Below are 17,859 nucleotides of genomic sequence, written 5' to 3' on the forward strand. Positions count from 1 at the left end.
TACTAAATTACTGGATTAAAATTGTCATGAAATTGAAATAAATAAAATGCTATCCTGCCTTTGTCCCTACTGAACTTGTCTTTTAGTTGGGTTTTTGCACTTCCACTCTCTTGCTTCCCAGTTCCTTTTACATCACTCTTCAGATTATTTAGCTGTTTAAAAGCCAGTGAACAATATTTTAGTTTAACAATTAAAATCCTAAATGGAGTTACAAAATAGACCTAAATGATACACTAATTGTTTTTTATCCTAGTTGGCAAATAGTGGTTGCCTCAAGGTCCTGTTCCTCAATCAGAGCTCTAACAGTGATATATTTGGAACTGAAAGTCACATGAGCCAGTGACAGATTATGAAGCATTTGGTTTTTTTTTTGAGAACTGCAACTGTTACTTCAGGTTTCACCAAACGCCATCTTTATTCAGTGTGCTAATTTATCATATGGAATGATAACAATGCAAAATGACAATCAAAACAGAGTTTGAGTGATAAAACCTACGCCTACTTCTACTGCACCATTTCAACTGTTGCATCTGTGACACAGTATTCCCACACTGCCCAGCCATTCCCTGTAGCCACACACACATTTCTTAATGAACAAGAATCTGCTACCACGCCTGGTATGTCATCCCCCTCAACCACGCCGGTTGGTGCCCCAGGGACACTGTGCACTGGATATTTTACAGGGAGAGCACAGGATGCTAATTTACTGTAGGATATTTGTAGATAGCCAGACTCCTGGTGGTCCTCAAATCCCCCTCTTAGACAAACTAAACTTTGATTGGCGATAGTGTCATTGCTAATGCAGCGATAATACCTCTGCTGCCAGAGCTGAGGGGGAAGTGGGAGAGAGAGACGAACGGGACTAAAAAAAAACCATGTGAGCTCCAGAGCCTAGCAACGATCCAAACAGAGCCACAATAGAAACCAAAGGTGGGGCGAAATGACAACTACATTTTAGAAAAAAACAGCACAATCTGCGTATTTTAGCATTTCATGAATTTTCACTTTTGCTAAGCAAATCTGCAGTGCCAGCAACAAAACAGTAATTAGCTTTGTTTCATGCAAATTCTGTGCTTTGCTAATGGGCAAATTAAAGGCAGTTTGGCTCCTCGACATGAGGGTGCTTGAGCGGCTTTTGCATCAAGATGTCGCCGGCAGAGTGCCTTTATGTACTCAAGAGGATTTCAGCACACTTATCAATAATGCAGGAGACGTGGAGAGACAGTGATTGCATATCGCCCTCCATGGGTCACATGCTGACAGAAAAGCACAGCATGTCCTTAGAAACCAGAACGCTAACTGCTACATGCTAAATATGTGATGATTACAGCGACTGCTATTGCACTGAAACTCGGGTAGCTGCAACCTTGCACAAGTAAAAAATAATAATCAATTAGTTTGTACTGTCCACAATCTTCAAACAGGTTAAGGTGCACAGGCGGAGCAGCAGCTTCCATTTTGGGCTATGGAAGAGGATACAGCAGGACAGGTGGCTAAATAAAGCCCAATTTCACCTTTGGCCTGCCTCCAAAGGGAAATTGGAGACAGGGCATGAAGAAATTAAGGGGGATTTAGGTTACCAGTTCCCCTATTCCCCTTTCCTGGAACAATCTACAGTGGCTATTAATGAGGAGGCCACCAAAGCAGTGATTCAGTGTCAATGAGAAAACATAGCAGTAAAAACAGAAAGATGATGAGACGGTGCCACATGTGGGGCATTTGGACAGTGAGACAGCCATTACAGGCCAGCAGACTGATGGTGACAAACCAGCCTTACAGGGAATCACAGCTGTGTTCTAGCAAGACAAAGTATGATGCGAGCTTTCCAATCTGAGTCAGTCAACTTCTCCGGTTCATTTTTGGACTCTCATCAGAGACGAGGGTGAATTTCATGGTATAAAATGGTAGGGAAGCACAGCAAGGCTATATGGTGGCAGTCATTGAAAGATTGCTCAGCTCCTAAAGGTGAATCATGCTTGGGCGGCATAATTGTATCATTCAATTACCCACTCAGAACAGATAGCTTCTTCACCCATGAAGTCTCTTCTGTGCGTCATCAGAGTGGGTCTCATGTAAAAGTGTACTGAAGGCCAGGATACACAGCCAACACACAAATAGAGCTGTAACTACTGATCCAACTGCACCTGGTAAAGATCAGGGATGGCAACATGTATGTGCAGTCTCATTTCTTAGTCCGTGTTGAAAGAACGACACATTGCGTGTCAAGGTATACACAACGACTATTTATTGTGGTCGACGCTCATCTGTGTTGCATTTAAATGGCGAGATTGAGCAAATCACAAAGTAGCACCCTTAATCTACTTGGTGAATATGAGTCACTCAGTTCACTCTCTGTGCTTGCACGCTTACATCTCACACAGAGTTTGTGTGAACAGGGAATCATATAGTAGTTGTCACAAACCCAGATGTTAATAAGGAAGCCCTCGGCTTTCCACTTTTAGTAAATATTCCTCTCCAGAGTCATCTCCTGGACTTGAAATGGCAGACACATTCTGCTGCCTCATGAACAGCGTCATCACTCTGCCTTCCTCAACCATGGCAACAGGTATATGACCAGTTTCTGGTTGCCATAACAACTTCAACTTGGCAGAGAATTGGAGGATGCGGCACATTGCGTTCTCTCCTCTCTCCTGTCAAGCTTTCTCTGTCACTACCCTCTTAGAAACTAAAATACAGGTTTATGGACCATTACAGTCATTTATTAAACATTGGCTTCAAGATTTGAATAAACATCCAGAAACATGCGGAAGGCACAGTTTGGAAAGTTTTAGGATTAGTAACTCAAACATTAAGCTACTTATTATTTCACACTCCATAAGCAAAGTGAGATACAACTTTTACTGCACAAAAACCTTTTACATACTTTGTAACTTGAAAATATAATAACATGAATACTGTAATGAAACAAAAAAAATCCAAAACATTTGTCATCTAAATGCATTACTCTGTCTGAGGGTATGCACTGATTGGCTGTATACCAGGAAATACTATCAGAAATGTAAGGTTATCACTAACATATTCTGTGTCATCGTAAGCAGATCAAACGGCACTAAATATCGTTTACACAAAATGATGACATGCACATCTGTGTGGGCACCTGCGAAGGAGATGTGATTCTCTCAGGACGCCCATACTCTGTGAAGACAAGCTCAAATAAAAAAAAAAATTCTAAAATGTCACAGTTTTGCATTTTCAGTTCCTGTTCTGAGGAATACAGGGTTGATAGGATGCTGGCACTCCACAGGAGCTCTCCATTTCAAGGCGGGGTGGATAGCAGTTAACTAACCATATCCTGCTATCTAAAGAACATCACTCAGCTGGTTGTAGCTGGCAGACATTTTGTGCTACATCGTTCAACATGGGGCCTATAATCTGAGCAGGGAAGCAAAGGCACCCCTCAGTAATTAGGTTGTTAGGAGGTCTCTGAGCACCAGATGGGGACTAAAAGCTGGCCCCTTTCACCTGAGACCAGCAGACAAGCAGAGTCTAAAATGGCTGAATGCATCTCCCTCTCTCCCCCAGTAACCCTCTAAGGACCTGCCAGCTGTTAACTGCAGCTAATCAATGCCTATCTGAGATCAGAGGAGGGGATAAGGGCATTAAATAAATGCATATGTAAACGTTAAAAGAAAAACAAATGGATGAAAGGAACCCAGGCATTAAGAGAAATAATATCTGTGCAGAATTACAATTTCCACATGTGCTTCCTTCAGCAAGACTGGGGAATTTTAATATCATCCCTGGGGTCTGTGTGTATATGGGCAGCAGCATGATGTAACAGTTTACTTATTTTATTCATAATATTAAATTCACAAGAGAAGCGAGAGCCATTTTCCACTAAGTAAAAATGTTTGGGACACCAGAAGAACCAACATCCTCAACCATGTGCATTTAACTCATTACAAATGAAATAATGGGACTTTATCTTAATTTTATCACAAGATGACTGTATAAAGAAATTATATTTAGTAGTACTAAATTTCCCCACCGTGGGATTAATTAAGTCTAAATCTAATCTAAAATCATTACCCTATTCCATCTGTAGTAGCAGTTGAGAAACAGTCAAGTAGTTTCAGAAAATGTTCTTCATAATGTTGATGTCACACACCACAAAGTTTCTCAATATTCCATCACTATTAAATATTGCTTAAAGAGATTATAATTCACCACCATTGCATTTTTTATTGAAACGGCAGTAATGACCCCTCACCAAAATAAAACAATGGCAATTCAATAATTTTCTGCTTTGGTTAACACATATGTTCAGAATGATTATTCTCTCTTCTAATAATAATAGTAAATATTAGGCTGGATGAAAGCAAGAAAAGTAATATTCTTTTTTTGTTGTTCCAGTAAATTTGATCTGATAATGTGAAGCATGCAGCAGACTAGGAATGCCACTGAAAACTCTTGTTGAGTGGTGATCTTTGACTCTGACTTTGTCTTGTCCTCTGCTCTCTGTGTCTCCGTCTTCTTTACATGAGGGCAGAGGACACACAACGGACTAAAATCGACTCAGGATTATATTTTACTCGAGTTGTAGACTAGAATGCTTGGTGTAATAACAAATTGCTCAAATTGTTCGTCTTTCTAGCAGATTTTGTGACACTTGCAGGGATAACTGTTGAACAAGCAGAACATCAACTTCTGGACGTCTTGGATAATTGCCCACGTAACCTGCAGCTCCCTCTACATCCTCAGCCGGTGTGTTTTATACCGACAGCCAATTCTAAATTCTTATGAACGAGCTGCAAACGAATGCTATTAATAATATGTAACGGTAGAACCTGATGAGATATGTCTTAGACTGCAGTATCAACAGTATAGCGCAGTCTGTCTCTTCATATCAGCAGCAGAGGGAGGAGGACAGAGGAGAGGCCGCATGATGCCACAGAGCTGTTAGACTGTTGCAGAGGACTTGCACCTTTCTGTACAGTGAAGTTCAAAAAGTTTAGGTAAATATTTTCATTTTGATGCAACCTCCCGGTCAACTAGCAGATTTGACCATGTGGTTGTTGTCATATGGAAAAGGATCACAGCTACTCCCGTGAGCAAAGCTACATTTGCTCACAGGAGGCTACATCGCCGGTATAACATGTGCCAAAAGGTGTCAGGTGTTGTATGAGAAATATACAGTATATACAGTAAATAAAGACCTGCGACGCCGGCTTATATGTTTGGCGCATTCTGCCCCACCACATCAAGAGAGAAGTCAATACCATTCCAGCTCCAACACTGTATCTACGTGCAACTTTCCAACTGTCCACCTGTGTCACAGTTTGTGCATAAATGATGAAGCAAAGCAGCTGTTGACGTGAGCGGACGGCGTGAGCTGTGCCACGGTAATGCTAATATGGTTGTTCGGTCTTAAATAGGAAGCATAAAGGTTACATGCTAAGGTGGCCACAGACATGCTCAGCGTGTTGTATCCAGTGTTTTGGGAAGCGTGTGTGTGTGTGTGTGTGTGTGTGTGTGTGTGTGTGTGTGTGTGTGTGTGTGTGTGTGTGTGTGTGTGTGTGTGTCGTGGCTTGGTTACCAGGGCTGCAGCACAGGTGACAGAGTTGTCATTGGATGCAGCTCAAAGCTGAGGGCTAAATGTAGTGTCTGAGCACTGCTGTGCCTATTTGACAAACAGCTGAGCTTGTTGCAGCCACAACATAGGACATACAAACATCTCCAAAACAGAAACTAACATGTGGTATCTTCATTACCCTCTTGGATACTGTGCACTTTCACGTCTGGTCTGGAAGATGCCATGTGGCCTTTAATTAAAAAATACACACACAGCAATTCAGTACTCCTCTGAGTACTCCTGCCAAAAATGCTGGAACTTTCCAGGCAGGCAGAGGAGTTTGTCTAGCCATGGAACGTAACCCTTCAACATATAATTTATGTCACCATCATTAACTCAAACTACAATCAAACTTGAAGTTCATATGCAGAGAACACATTTCCATTTCATCAGATGAGCCTCTGCATCAGAGTTATTACTGAAACTATAATGGAAGGTACTTAGTTCTCCAAACAAAACCTCAGTTTCTACTCAGAAGGCTGATCACGTCACTTTTTTCTCTTCCTACTCGGAGAGAGGAGAGGGGGAAAAGAGCACAGGAAGACACCAGAACAAAGAAGTGAATGCAGGGTATTGGAGTTGACAACAGAGCCTGCAAAACACATTAGGTAATCTGTTATGACAAGGCTTTATGTGCCCAGTCCCCTCTGTCACAATGACCCTTTTCACACAGCCTTACCCCCCCTCTCCTTTTTAGAAAAAGAGACTCAGAAAGAAAAGAAACTTTCAATGTTGTCGTTGGAAAGTGACTGAAGTTAGCAAAATGTAAACTGCTCATTAAAAACAATGAAACTACACTGAAAAAAAGATGTTTATTTCACTATGGCAAAAAAAAAAAGCCTTTCTGAAATCAATTCATTACGTGCTCCCAGGTTATGTTGTCATCGGAAGAAATCTGGTGTGAGCTGGGAATCAATAAAAAGCTCATGCTTACTTGCAGCTGGTGAAAAATTACATTTAATTCCTAACACCTACTAAAACTAATAGGATTTCTGCAGGGCAGTTTGATAAACAGTACAGTCAAAAGAAGACATGCAATGTGGGAGGAGTATGAAAGGATTTATTTTTCTGAATATGCACATATATTTGGTAATAGGATTTCTCTTAATTCCTTGCCCCAATTAAGGACACTGGGCTCCTGTTAACGAGAAATTTCACGAGTTATGTCTCATAATCACAGGTTTGTTGAGAATGTTTTCATTATGTGCATAAAAGAAAAAAGAAAGTCTGACAAACATAAACATAAAGTCTGTTTAGCAAGAAAGCAGTGTGAGGGTGCAGTCCTGGCCTGTGTGCCAGCTGTTCCAGCTCTGACTACTGTCTATTTATACAGCAGCAGATGGCAGTTAGTGCTTCGCATGCCGACAGACTGTCAGTGACAGGAAGGAATGGACAGATTTCAGCCGCCCAACCTTTCCGCTGAACTCGTAGCCAAACCATACATTGCTCCCAGCCCACAAACACTGATCGCTAGCTGGGGCTGCGAGTGCCTTTTGATATTAGCAGCTCACACAGACTCACCGAGTCCAGGATAAAAGAGAGGCTTCTAGAAGCCACCAGACAGAGAAAACATGCTAAGCCAGCAGGACTCCATTCAGAAGCTAAACAAACACAAAACTACAACAAAGAGCGAGGGATACCAGGCAGCCTCTCAGGTGATGACATGGGGGGTTAAACCCACAAGGCGCACAGAGCTAACATGAAATCAGAGCTGAAATAACAAAAAATCTCCAAATAGCATTCTAAAAGCTTCGAAATCCAATTCCTTGCATGTCTCCCGAAATTCTGTGCACATCCCCGAGCTTATCTAATGAACATATCTGTTGTCCACTCCTCAGAGTTAACGGATAAAATGGTACAGGATCCAACCTTCACAACACTAAAGAAGCAGCGGCTCTCCTGGATCGGGTCCAAAGAGAATAATCTCCTCTTTGCAAGTCAGACATTATCGTACATATACTTATTGATACTCTTATCGATACGACGCTCCATAATTTGGTCCAAAAGATTAAATAAATATATAACGTATAGATGAGACAAGATTCAACAATTTCATTGCTTTTTTTTGGCTGAAATTATTTAAATTGCTTCTTGAGTTTTCTGTGTGTATATTTAGTAAAAGAGGAACAGTGATGGATATTGTTAAGATGTTAATGGTTCTGCCTATTGATTCAATACTGTAGCCTAATGGTCCTCTAATTGGTTCTTCTGAGGGGTTTTTAAGAGAAAAAAAAACAACACGTGTACTGTAGATGAATTAACATTCTTGAGTAGCAAACTGCAGCAGCATTATTTTAAACAGGACTTTTTCGTTGACAGTGTTTCTACAGTACAGCAGTTTACCTGCAGCCCCCTCATCACTAATGATTGATCCGCCCTGCCCCGAGTGAAATGAAACTGAATTCAGGCTGAATTAATGAATGCACCCACAACTATCAGCTGCTTAACGGCAACTTTAATTGTTAACCCATGTTGGTATACTTAAGTTGACTGTGTGTGTGTGTGTGTGTGTGTGTGTGTGTGTGTGTGTGTGTGTGTGTATTTCATTCTGCAGCAACGACACATGAACCTCGAGCCCGTTGGTAACTTTCATCCCTTCGCCTGTACGCGACGGACTTTCTGAATGTCTCGACAGATTGCTCGTCTTACAGCCCCTTACATGCAAACGATTGTCAACATCGACTGTAGTGAGGAGTAACAGCACTTTTGTACGTTTATTTTCTCTGCCGCTTGGGCCACCCAAGTAAAGTATATGTATGGGAAACACTGAATAGTGTCTCAAATTGCCTTAAAAACAACATACAAAAAAAAAATCATATGATCCAGGCAGAGCAGCTGAGAGGAAACAACAGTGTAGATCAAGCTGTGCAGACAAGGGAAATACAGAGGCCCTTACATTCACTGTGCACAACAACAGGCACCCATTTTACAGAGCAGTGACCTGGATTTCCTCAACTAGCCTCCACTCAGCAACCAAAGTCTCACTTTAAATGCTGTCTGCCTTTATGTAAGCATCATGACATCACGAACACAGAGCAGGCACACAAATCTGAAAATCTCGCGGCTTTTTAGTCGAAGAATGCCCCGTTTAAAAACAAGATAAAAAAAAAAGAAAAAAAAAAGAAGCTGCATCATGCGTTTGACAGTTTCTGTGATGAAAGAAAACAAAATGTGTAAACACTAATTGATGACTCAAGTTGATGTCAGATGACTAACACCTTTCTTTCAGCCTTTTTATTCTATGGAGAACAGAAATGACGTGTGAAACTGCGTGCACGTGTATGTATTTATGGGTATGTGTGTACACTGTACTGATATTAATTGGCTGCACAGTATTCAAACAGCAGAATTAGACAGCTCCATTTTGGAGTAGCAGAGGAATCCAGCAGCCAAACCGATCAAGGGTCTGCTCCACTGTCTAATTAATTCAGGTTTCAAAAATATTACACTGCCAAACAACACCCCATTTTCTTGCTCATGAATAATACAAAGTGAGCATCGTGCCCACCAACCAGCTACCCGTGCTTAGACTTGCAAAGCTCTCCAGTTGTCCTCTGAATTCAGCGCTCAGACTGAGAGGAAACCAAACAATACAGTCTGGAAGGAGAGCTGCATCGGTGAGGGCACAGAAAGAAAAAAGAAAAGAAATGCCCTCTCTTAAATGTGGGAAAGTCCAGCCATTTCACCCAACTTAGGCAATGAACCAAAGAGTAGGTAAGATGAGGAAGCCAGGACTGCCTTAACATGAAAACAAACATCCCATTATGTGCTTTTCAACTCCTGCTTTCACCATTAAGTCCAGGATAAATGGTGCTGGATACTGGCAGCTATGAGGACAGCCTGAAATATAGAAGAAAAAAAAAAAAAAGTAAAGAAAAAAAACAAACTACTATTGGTTATGTGGAGAGGATGGTGTGCTGGCAATGATTTGAGAGTAAAAGAGCATTAAGTTCTAGTTTAAAAGGGCAAAAGCTTTAACGTTTCCGGTCTTATCCATCAGGCAAAGGTGTCGGGGACACAACAAGTCCAAACCTACAGCCAGAGTCCTAATGAACTATCTTCAGTGATAAGAAGAACAAGGAGAGCTGCCACAGATGATGTGGTGGCGACAGGTCAGTCAGTCTGAGGAGTCGGAAGCAACTGAGACTGCCTAAATCCACCGAAGAACATCAGCAAGTTCATCAAGTTCTCTTGATGACGGCTCCCTTTTTGTGTTTTAAATGAAAACACCACATTTGATTGTCTGTGGAGGGACAGGCTCCAAATAAACAGTGACTGATGCAAATATCTAAATAGCTTTGCATTTTCTTTTGTTTTAGCCCAATAAAGCATAAATTGAATGTATTTGGCAGCCTCCATCATTATAACTGAAATCCCATCATCCCCAGCAGGGTTACTGTATGTGATGCTGCCTCACGCTGTCCTCCACGTGAATGGTGCTCGCGCTCGTGCACGACTTTCACCGTCTCCACTGCTGCGGCTGCGTTTACTTCCCCCTCCCCCTCCCGACGCAGCTCCTCCAGTATCCAACATTTTCTGCAAAAGGCTCACACAGACTCCACTGAGCCCAATCACAGGCAGGAACAATGAGCAACGAAATAACGAGCTGACAAAAAAAAACCCCAAAAAATCAAGCAAAGGAGAAAAAAAACGGACATAAGATGAGAATGCCTACAGTGCATTTCTGACTATAGCTATGCGAGACGCTGTGCAAAAAGAAGATCTGATCTGTATTCTAAAAAAAGAACATACGAGATCATGAGGTACACTGGTTTTCCAGATGTGCTGTTTTACAGTAAAGACATCTGGGGCTGATCTTCAAGCCCTCTGATGTTAACAGGGGGATAAATGCCAACAAATCCATCAGTTACACAATGTGAGAGGGACGTCACCTTTTCCTCCACCTTCGATGTCTGATATCTGCAAAAAGTCGTTTTTAAGGACTTTTAGCCCCAAACAACATGCTCGCTTCAAAAAGGCTTTGGCTGTTTGACAAGAAAAAAATGCGGGCTATTGCTTAAGTATATTCTTGCAGCACTAAACCAAAGAGGCAACAAATGTTTGAACAGAGGCACACTTTGAAAACAAAATTGTAGCTGGTAAACTCTGGGGTGAAAACCACGAGTAGCTTGGTCAGCTGCAAAGCTCCGACCGCTTTATTATGAGAGGGTATTTACCACGCTGGCCCTCTGACCTCTGCAACATCAAGTGCATTCCTGTATTCAGCCTCTCCCTGATGTGCAATGCCATATTGCAGTTTCCTAGTCACTGCAAAACACTTATTAATACACATAGCATGGCTCGCTGTGGAATTTCTGAGTTTGCAGTTTAAATATGAATGTTGCCATTTCATTTTAAAAGTATAATAAACATAAATGAATGCTGCAAGGCTGCATGCATGAGCAGACTTTTACCAAAGCAAACTGAAAATCTTGCCAGACATTTCAGTCGCTTGTTCAGAGAAGATTTCAATAATTGAGAAAGTCGGAAAAGAAGAACTTGTGTGCAGACACGCAAACTCTCCGATTCATTCTCAGTAACTGCCGAACATCAACATCAAACAGCAACTTGCAACACTGACACCAAAAAAAAAAAACCTTCAGGGGTGTCACGGAAGAAACGCAAGGCACAACGTTGTGAGGCGAAACAAACAGAGCACATGGCGTTATGAAGAAGAAAAGTATTCAGAAGAAGAGAGAGGCTTTCTTTTATTCTTTCATTCATTCATTCATTCATTCACTCATTCAAGATATTTTGCAGCAGATGAAAAACGTTGCAACCGCTCTGAATACCCAGAATAGAAGAAAACCACAGAACACATGACAGCGGTAGATACACACTCTGACTATGGATGAAACAGTACACACAACTCATGGTTTGGGTTGTACCTTAGTCTACAGGTCACGGTGTAGTACACTTTTCATACAGTAGAAAAAAAACAAATACATAAAGTAACAGTTTTGCATTTTATTTGAAAAATGTACAAATTTATCATTGTCTCATTGGCCATAATCCTTACTCTGACAGTTGAAGCAGTAAAATGCTAGCATACTGTCAATAAGTTAAAATATATAACACAAATACCAGCAACACGCCATTGTAAGATTGTATCCTGTATACTGAAGCACAAAATAAATAAATGTCAGTTAAGTGAAGTGAAAATTGTCATTATTACCATAAACTGACCATTAGTGCCAGAGGTGCAATTTTTTTTTGTCAACACTGACAACTTCTTGTTTGAATGAACTTTAATGGTGCAGAGTTGCACTTCTAATTCCCTGAACCTCGCCTCCAAAATGGCAAATAACCATTTCGTACATTATTACCACTGAAGGAGGGAGAGGTTCATTCAACATGAGAAACACCGAGCAAAAGACAGCAGGAGAGTAAGAAGGAGAAAGAGAAGCTATTGCTGCCTGCTAAGGTAAACACTGATTTTCATCAGCAATAGTGTCTTTTTTTTTAACAATAACTCCCATGATCCCTTGCTACTTCATGATGCCATTACCCTAAACTCTGTCCTTTTTATTGTAATGATTAAGAGACAGCTAGCAGCAGAAATTATTATTATTATTATTAATCATTTTAAAAATGACACCTTCTGCCTTGTTTTAAAGGTTAATCCTACCAAATGGTTCACACACTTATTGTGACACCTTCTGACTTTAAAAAAAAACCAAAAAAAAACTGTTAGAAGTAGATTTGCTGAAAACTGTGGGATCTGCACTGGGTCCATTATCAGCAAAATCTGATAGCAGAAACAGACATCTGGCTATCCTCCCTTTTCATTAGGAGGTCAATCTGGAAAGTGTGAATCTGCCATGTGAGCGGTGCATGTGGGCAAGTGTGTATCGCTCCAAAACAATCTCAACATTAGGTGGTAAAGGAATTTAACACTCTTAGTGGGTGTATGTGGGCATGTGTACACCTACAAGGGTCACAGGGATTACAGCAGCAGGGCGTGGCAACCTGAGTCAAACTAGTGGATTACTGGTCTTAATCAGGTCAATCGGGCCCGTCTGCACAGGTGCACTGGCAGGACGGCCATCCCTCATCGGAACCCAAGCACCCCATCAAACTCTCCACTTGTCCCATCAGCAGTCTCACAATCCATTCGTATGAAATGGGTTCATTGTTATTTCGGTGGTGGTGATAGCCTCCTCTCATGTGTAACTGACACTGGAGCTGAGCTGATTTCTCCCTGCAGGGTTTTTGTAAGGTCACCATCCACTCAGCTCAGATTGAGTACATTCTGCACAATTGTATCTGAAAGGTGAAGGCTTAATTGATGTGGTGACCTTCTGTTTCCTGTCTCTATTTGTTATTTAGTTTACTCATACCTTAAGGGATGCGCTGGTATAACATCCAGTTTTTGAAACCAAGGCTATAATAGACTTGTATGACGTCTCCCCGATTGAAAACAATTTAAATGTAGAAGTGATCCGAGCGCAGGTTTGACTTTAGTTGACATAATGCTGTAACATAACAAAGTATTTGCTATACTGAACGCTGTGCGAGATCTATCAACCATCTTTGGCCATACATACACGGGTAGCTGCTGACTGGCTGAAAGGGAGCATAACACATCTGTGAAGATAACAAGATGAAGACCGACATGAGGAACACATGAAGGCAGTCTTTGGGCGCCCTGGAGTTATTCAACATTTGGAGCACCAACACGAACCAATGCAATAGGCCATCACGTCACCTCTTTATAATTTCATTAGCTCTGGTATGTTTAAGAGCTTCCACTGAAAGGGGCCTTTGCTTACTTCCAGCCTGCCTGCAAAGGCCTTGGACAGATTTCCTGCACACTGGATAATCAATTTGCTGCCCCTCTGCCTGCACCCTATCCCTGACAAGCCTCTATGCATGGTGAGAAGGAGAGAGGGAGAGACAGCACATCCTGCTCTCGCACCCAACCTCTGTCTTCCTCTGTGCTGTTGACACGGACGAACACATATGCCCTTGAGCGAGGCACAACAATAAGGGGAGTGTCATGGCCCCGTGCACACATCTGCTAAACACCTACAAGCTGACCAAGCAGCCCCATAAAACATCCCACTTCCGTCAGGCAGCTTTCAGTCCCATTTAAATGCCAGCAATTACCGAAGCCCATTCATAAAATAATAGAAATACACATGTATTGCAGTCATTGTGTTAGCACTCTCTCATCATTAATTCGGACGCAAGCGCTGTACTCAACTGTATATTGGCAAAAGTATTACATACTGAACACAGGAATGAAAAAATAGTTTCTGCTTTTTTTTTACCCATCTTACAAGCATATTGGAAAAGTTTATTTGGTCAGATATTTTTATGGGGTACCACGTAAAGTTGTGATAAGTCACATATCGCTCCTGGGATAAGTCTGTTTTAAGTTGTGCCAGAATTTGATTATTTTATGACACATCTGGCGTCATGGAAACCAAACATCACAGTGAAAAAAAAGCACTAACTTGTCAAAATCTAAACAATTTTGCACAATACTTATATACAAATATATCAATACAAGCTGTAATTATAAAAAAAAAATCATAGTAAGTGAGACCATTCATTAAAATACTACTCCTAGGTCTCCCACATGAACTGCTATTGAAATTGTTAAGACTAAAAATGTATGCTGCCTGGCGTTGGTTGATGGCGACAGACAGAAAGTGTGAAAAAAATCCAGTCATCACAACTCCAGAAAGGGTCAGATTTTCACATAGTATGTCAAATAATCTCAACTGTATGAACCGGTGCATGTTTGAGCCACTAGGTAATGTTCGACCTCGAAGCATCCTAATAAAACGGCATTCTCAGCATACCATCTGCAATGAAGTCCCGATGAAGGGAGAGTATGGCCGCCTGCCAGCCTCCCTTTCTGCTCTGCAATCTGCCCATGTGATAGGAGGTAGAGTAGGCAGTGCTGCAGCCTACTCCTCTCCCCTGCTCACACACACACACACACACTCACACACTAGCTGACTAACCCCCCCCAAAAAACACTGCATATTCCACTGCAGCTCTGCTACAAACCACGAGTCACCCTCCGGCTCCTTCGAGTGACATTGGCATAATGAAAACCGAAGGATATGGAGTAAAAAGTACTAGGGATTTGACACAAAGCTTCTCTTTGGTAGAGTGTGAGAGATAAAGGACAAGCGAGCTAGAACTGGTCGGGAAACTTGATCTTATGGAAGATTCATATAGGCTTAGTTTAATGAGGCCGATATGACTGACTGACACAACCGGAAGAAAATAAACGAGCCTGCTGGCAGAACAGGTTTCTGCTGTCACGTTACTGGCTCCTTAAATGTTTTAAATGTCAGGGAGAATGTGTTCATCTGCCGGGACATACAGCGCAGTCATGAGTAAGGAGGCAGCTAGCACTTCACAGGACCTGATGACTCACAGTCACAAGTGAGCAGGTTGAATCAATGAATACAAACCACATTCAGGTCTTCTGCTCTTGCACTGCCATTGTTTATCCTTTCATATATTGATAGATTCCTTTAAAAATGCTTCATGGTGAAGCAGGGCACGATCACATATTCAACCAGACAAGTTCAATATGATCATGGAAAGCTAAGCAGTGATTCATTCAAGGTGTGTCATTTTTCAACACATTTTGAATGCCGCATTTCGAAATTTAAAAAAAAAAAAAAAAAAAAAAAAAAAAAAAAAAAGTCAGTAGATACATTATTTGAGTGCATCCATCTTTACATGATAAACTTTTGCAGCTTTCTTTTCACACATCCTGCACATGTGTAATAACCAAAACACTAAGGATGGAGCTGCTGTGCCTCCACATAAACCTGACGCATATTAAGTGCATCTATTGCATCACCGTTTTAACCCATGATCCCAAAATGATGTTGTCAGAGTGAGACAAACCTGTTGACACTGCCACATATGGGAAATTGTGTTTTGTTTATTGACTCAGCCTTTGTAACTCAACCACTTAACAAAAACTATCCATCTTGTAAATTATTAACTTCTCTCCATAACATGTTATAAGCCTCTGACAAGCTATACACAAATAGTTTGTGTACACTCAGAGATAACATAATCATAAATTGCAAGACAACACACGCATCCATTATAAAACACAAGCGGTGTTAAAAATCCGAGATGAATTGGGGGTGTTTGGCAGGCCAAGCTGTGCGACGACCCCCGGGTCTCCCAGCGTGAGCCCAGTAAGCGTTTCTCACACAGAGACTCCTCAGGCATGCAGGCCCCTTCAGAGGAGGAGGAATTTCACTCTGTAAGCCTTTTATTCTCTTTCAGGCTGTTTGTCCCCAACCGTCCACTATTCTGTTTGCTCATTCTGCTGTTCTCTGCAAAGAACCCTGAAGGACGACGACCACGCAGGAGCATGTGTGGTATACCAAACTTCCCTTAGCAGACAGACCTGCATAAATTTAGGATGTGGTGTTTGGTTTGTGTGGGTGTTCTTGCGTGCATGCCAGTGGGCTACTTACTTGTAGTGTTGCCTTGCATCTGAATGATACATTTTGAATCCTTGCCCATCTCCCTGGAGTTGAAGGGCCGAACTCGGACAGCGACTTTTACAGACGCCCCAGACATGCTTGCGGTTTAGGATTGTCTCCCAGTAAGAATCCTTGTATATCCCTCCTGAAGGATACACAGAAAAAAAAAAAAAGAAAAAGATATGTACATCTGTTTAGTAAAATGAACATCTGCTGTGTTTGTTTCCTCATTTCAAATAATACAAACCTGCCAGAGTGCAACGGAGCAGAGCCTATTTTTACAAAATGTAAATCAAACACAATGAAAGTGCACCCCCTCCCAATTTTCACTCATGACAGCCTACAACAAATATGGCCGACCAAAGCCACAGCGGTGCTTTAATATTTTGTAAACAGCAGCCGATCAAACAGTCAAATAAAGGACTGCTGTATAGGTGTTGCATTTAATTGATAAACCCATGAGGAATTACGTTTTAGCCAAATACAGAATAGAAATATGACATATAATCAATGCGTTTCATGCAAGAAAGAATATTGCAGTAAATTATAACACAACTTTCCACTGTGTTTACAGTCAATTGGACTGTATACATCCCGCGCCCAGTGACTACACAGTTTAAATATCCATCTAAAATGTTTTTTTCCATGTCCTTGCAGTCAGCCATACTTGCTGAAGCATACGCCCATGAAATTCTATCTACCCTATTTGGTGGTGGGACAGACAGCGAGCCGGGCCTGTCTGCTTCACCCAACGGTGCTCATTCAGACAGACAGACAGATTAAATGTCCCTGTTTAAAGAAGAAATAATACATTTAAAAAAAAAAAAAAAAAAAAAAAAAAAAAAAAAAAAAGGAAGTGGGCTAATCCTCCGCCGCTGCATGTTGTAGACAAGTGCAGGGAGGAGTGCTTACTTTAGCAGCACAGACTCGACACATTGTTCGCATTCACCCTGCACGGGAGGGTTCAAATTCGTTGATATGAAATACTAATAGTTTTAATAAGGCGAAGTTACAAACGACAGCTGTTATCATTTTGTTGTTGTTGTTGTTGTTGTTGTTGTAAGGTAAGAAAACGGTATTAAGCGCCGGGTGTATCCTGGCACGACGCGGAACAAACCTCCGGAGTCTGTCCGACGGAAACAGCTAGAGACACAATAATGTGCTCGCACATGAGTAATACTATTAACTTCGTAAATTGAATGTGAATATAAAAGTGTTATCGGAACCAAAGCGATGGAAAAGGCTCGATAACTGCACGTCAACGGCTAGCGTTAGGTGATACAGACAACTGCTCACCAACCACCCACTGCCTTTTTAATGAATATATATATATATATATATATATATATAAAGAGCCCCGTGCAGGACAGTCGTTGATTAAAATATAAATAAAGAAATAATTTGTACTCACGTTTGGAGACTCTCACCGAGACAACACCAGCACCACCGGGCAGCGGCGACAACTGTCGTTAGCTCGCGGGCGTCAAGATGTGTTGTTTCTGATCAGAATCCGCGCGCACGAAAACTGCTATAAAGTCCAGTTTCGTGAAAAAAGACCCATTATAGCGGCATCCTCCGCCGGATGGATTTGCGATTCGAGACTCCTTCTCGATCAGTTTATGTTCCCGTTCAGATAAAAGGCGGACGTCTGTTAAGCACACAGGCGAGCAGAAGAATTGATGGATCGCCTTGATTTACCGAAGAGATTACGTCAACTCCCTCTCAGACGCTGACGGGCGGGCCGGCGGACCAATAAACGAGGAGATACCGGTGACTAGTGCGTCGAAGAGC

General features: G+C 41.6%; 1 protein-coding gene across 11 annotated transcripts in view; it reads right to left on the reverse strand.

Annotated features, from left to right (window-relative positions):
* kif1b (kinesin family member 1B) overlaps positions 1–17,753 on the reverse strand; it is a 60,515-nt gene extending 42,762 nt beyond the window's left edge. For 10 of the 11 annotated variants that reach the window (XM_069140723.1, XM_069140716.1, XM_069140722.1 and 7 more), the window contains exons 1-2: positions 17,480–17,748; positions 16,060–16,213 (exon numbers count right to left, since the gene is read on the reverse strand). In XM_069140723.1, the coding sequence (XP_068996824.1) occupies positions 16,060–16,165 (106 nt within the window). In that variant the 5' untranslated portion in view covers positions 16,166–16,213; positions 17,480–17,748. Of the gene's footprint in view, positions 1–16,059; positions 16,214–17,479 lie in introns of all 11 variants that reach the window. The other variant, XM_069140724.1, reaches the window with a different exon arrangement.
* Positions 17,754–17,859: the final 106 nt, after the last annotated feature.

Source organism: Embiotoca jacksoni, unplaced genomic scaffold (assembly GCF_022577435.1).
Source record: "Embiotoca jacksoni isolate LCO1_2020_lvr unplaced genomic scaffold, fEmbJac1.0.p SCAF_9, whole genome shotgun sequence".
Classification (NCBI taxonomy): domain Eukaryota; kingdom Metazoa; phylum Chordata; class Actinopteri; family Embiotocidae; genus Embiotoca; species Embiotoca jacksoni.